Source organism: Branchiostoma belcheri, unplaced genomic scaffold (assembly GCF_001625305.1).
Source record: "Branchiostoma belcheri isolate BF01 breed outbred unplaced genomic scaffold, Haploidv18h27 scaffold22, whole genome shotgun sequence".
Lineage (NCBI taxonomy): Eukaryota > Metazoa > Chordata > Leptocardii > Amphioxiformes > Branchiostomatidae > Branchiostoma > Branchiostoma belcheri.
In genome coordinates, this window is record NW_017803713.1 from 2,999,122 (window position 1) to 3,001,877 (window position 2,756).

Genomic DNA, 2,756 nt, shown 5'->3' on the forward strand with positions numbered 1-2,756 from the left:
ACAGGCACACATCAACAAGTTGTGAAACAAGAGCACATGGATCATGAAACAAGGATCATGTAGGAAATTTTAACAACCAAACCAACATCTCAAATTGATTTCATAATGACCTTCCTTGCAATTCTGCAGGGTTTGTTGTTCACTAGGTGGTTTCCTAAAAATTCCAAACTATTGCTAAAAACTCACCATAATATGGCTCAAACATCTCACTGGAGGCAGCAAAGAACTCCTCCAGTTTGAAGTCGTTTGGCCCCCTGATGGTGAGACCGAAGCCCTTGGCGTGCCACTTCTTCCTCCACAGGACGTACTCCGAGAACCCGCCCGGACCAGCACAGATGTCAGCAAAGTACAGCAAGTCATGGGCACCAACCATGGGCTCCTGTAAGGACAAACACTTGTGAGAGGAGTAAAGCACCAATTGGTAGCAGTCCTGATTATGACACACAAGGTCAGGGATTTGATCCAGACCTACACATGTAGTTCTGCATGCTAATGTTAGGGGCTGCAGTGAATGAGACTTTAAGCCAAAGGTCCTGGTTTTTAGTCAAAGCCAGAGCTAGTTATACAACCCACCACTACAAAGATGACCATCTACATAATGATACACCAACAATTACTCAGCAGACATAGATAAAACATGTGACATGCTCACCCCTTTGTCATTCTTGGGATCAGTGAACATGTAGTCAAACACATGGTCCATGTTAGCCATCTTCATGGCAGCTCTGGGGGTGAGAACAGAAATGACAAGTTCAGAAACAGTACAACAATACTGCCTCAGCATCCTGTTTTAGGGAAGAAGTGCTCACTTTTAGAACTCAACATTATACATGTAAGAAGGCAATCAGAAATGACAGATTTCACTCTCTCACCCACACGGCTTTATGACTCTTCTGTTCCCACAGACAAAAAAATCCCTGAAGATATACAATGTATGGCAATGCTGTATTGTCTATATTAGGAATCACACACATACACAGACAACCCCGAGACAACACTTCCTACCCATGGGGTAAAGTAAAACTTCAAGGCTGTACCTGTTCTGAAAGATGGCTCCCCTGATGGTCTCATAAGGGTTGGCCCTGGTTCTGGCATTCCTCATCTCTTGTCCTTCCAGGACATCAAACACACTCTGAACAAAACACAGAAAAATAGACTTTTATCTTATCAGAAGAAAGGCATGGAATCCTAAAATAGAAACGCAGATAACTGGAGGCTCTGTCTTATTGACATGCTTGTCCATTATTTACAATACAAACCCAAGACAATTACCGGTATGTTAACAACAACTATACTACTAGATACTCTTCCTACCTTACACTTCAGCAAGTCTAGCAAGATTTCTTCACCACAAAACTCCACTTCATCTTCAATCTGGTTCTTCCTCTGCAAAGGAGCAACAGAAAATTAATAAATGATGAAGAGGTAGAAAAAATAATGACCTTATTCTCATATGCTCTAAGTCACTGCTTCTTATCATAGAAAAATGAGCACTTGAATTTGTATGCAAGTTTTCCCCGAGGCATCATTATTCATATACTAGTATTTTCCTTCATAGAACAGACATTTGGAGTTAGAAAAGAAACTATTCTTCTTACAAGCTTAGCAGGAGTGACCTATTGACCCATCCTGAGACATCTGTTCTAAGTTCATTAAAAACAAAGATTCTTACTGTTCCCTCCAGGACCCAGTCCTGTAAGGTGTCTTTGCTTGGAACAGGATTCTTACAAGCAGGCAGCCACTCTGGCCTCTCATGGACAGAAGGCTGAGGGGAAAGGAACATGGAACGTGCATCAGAAATCACTATATAATAGTAGTGCTAAGAGTAAGAGAATGAAGATATTGAAAACACATTCAATCAACTCTGCCTTGACATGCAAAAATCTTAGTTCCAGTTGCCAATTTTGGTATATTTTTCTGTTCGTCCCATAATGGAACAACAAACAAACAAACAAATGTTTCTTTTGAAAGCTAGTATTAGTAGTAGCAGTACATGTACATACTGGTTCCTCGTCTGTCCAGTCGATGTCGATTTCTCCATCGAAGGCCTCCAGCTTGAGACCCAGACCGCGGCGCCCGCGCTGTGTGGATGCCTCCACGATGTCCTTCCGTCCCTGCCCATGCTTCCCCAGACCCTCCTCCTTCCTGTAACCCATCTTGGCCTGTACACAGAATCATGGGGGGAACTATCAACAATAATGAAATCCCTAACATCCATTCAGGAGAGTCTATTGCTACAAACTTTCTTTTAGGCCTCGTTCATGATTGAAATGTGTTCCGGTTTGGCCACGATCCGAATCGAAACGGAATATATTTTTGGCCATTTTTGCGTCCATGATTCAAAACTTGAACCCACACTGGAAACGGTTTCACACCTCGAATTGACTTGCATTTCATATGTATATCACAATTTCTTTGAATATTTCCTGAGAACCCGGCTCGTAAGGCGGAGAGTTTACGCCTGTCCGGGCGAGTGGTCGCTCGTTCCCGACTCATGTCCTCCCCATGGCATAGGCTGTGCCCCGGACGCATCTGGCGCGGGTCCGCCGCCCCAACGTCCCCGTTGGGCTACCACTCGCCCTCACGCCCAGGGTAGGTTCTAGTACACACCATCCAGTTTCCTCTGGATCTCCGGATTTACCCAAGTCAATATCGGAATTCGAAGTCCCGTTCCCTCAGTCGACCAGTAATTAGAACTCGATGTCAAGATTGTACGATTCAAGTAGAATTTTCGGCAGTACAAGCCACTGCGCCGC

The 2,756-nt window shown here is 43.9% G+C and overlaps 1 protein-coding gene across 1 annotated transcript in view; it reads right to left on the minus strand.

Annotated features, from left to right (window-relative positions):
* Nucleotides 1-2,756, minus strand: part of LOC109470143 (cap-specific mRNA (nucleoside-2'-O-)-methyltransferase 1-like) — a 26,161-nt gene that overhangs the window by 3,670 nt on the left and 19,735 nt on the right. Inside the window, 6 exon segments of the mRNA XM_019768926.1 lie at nt 170-379; nt 653-725; nt 1,038-1,132; nt 1,315-1,386; nt 1,673-1,765; nt 2,004-2,162. Of these exon segments, the coding sequence (XP_019624485.1) occupies nt 170-379; nt 653-725; nt 1,038-1,132; nt 1,315-1,386; nt 1,673-1,765; nt 2,004-2,162 (702 nt within the window).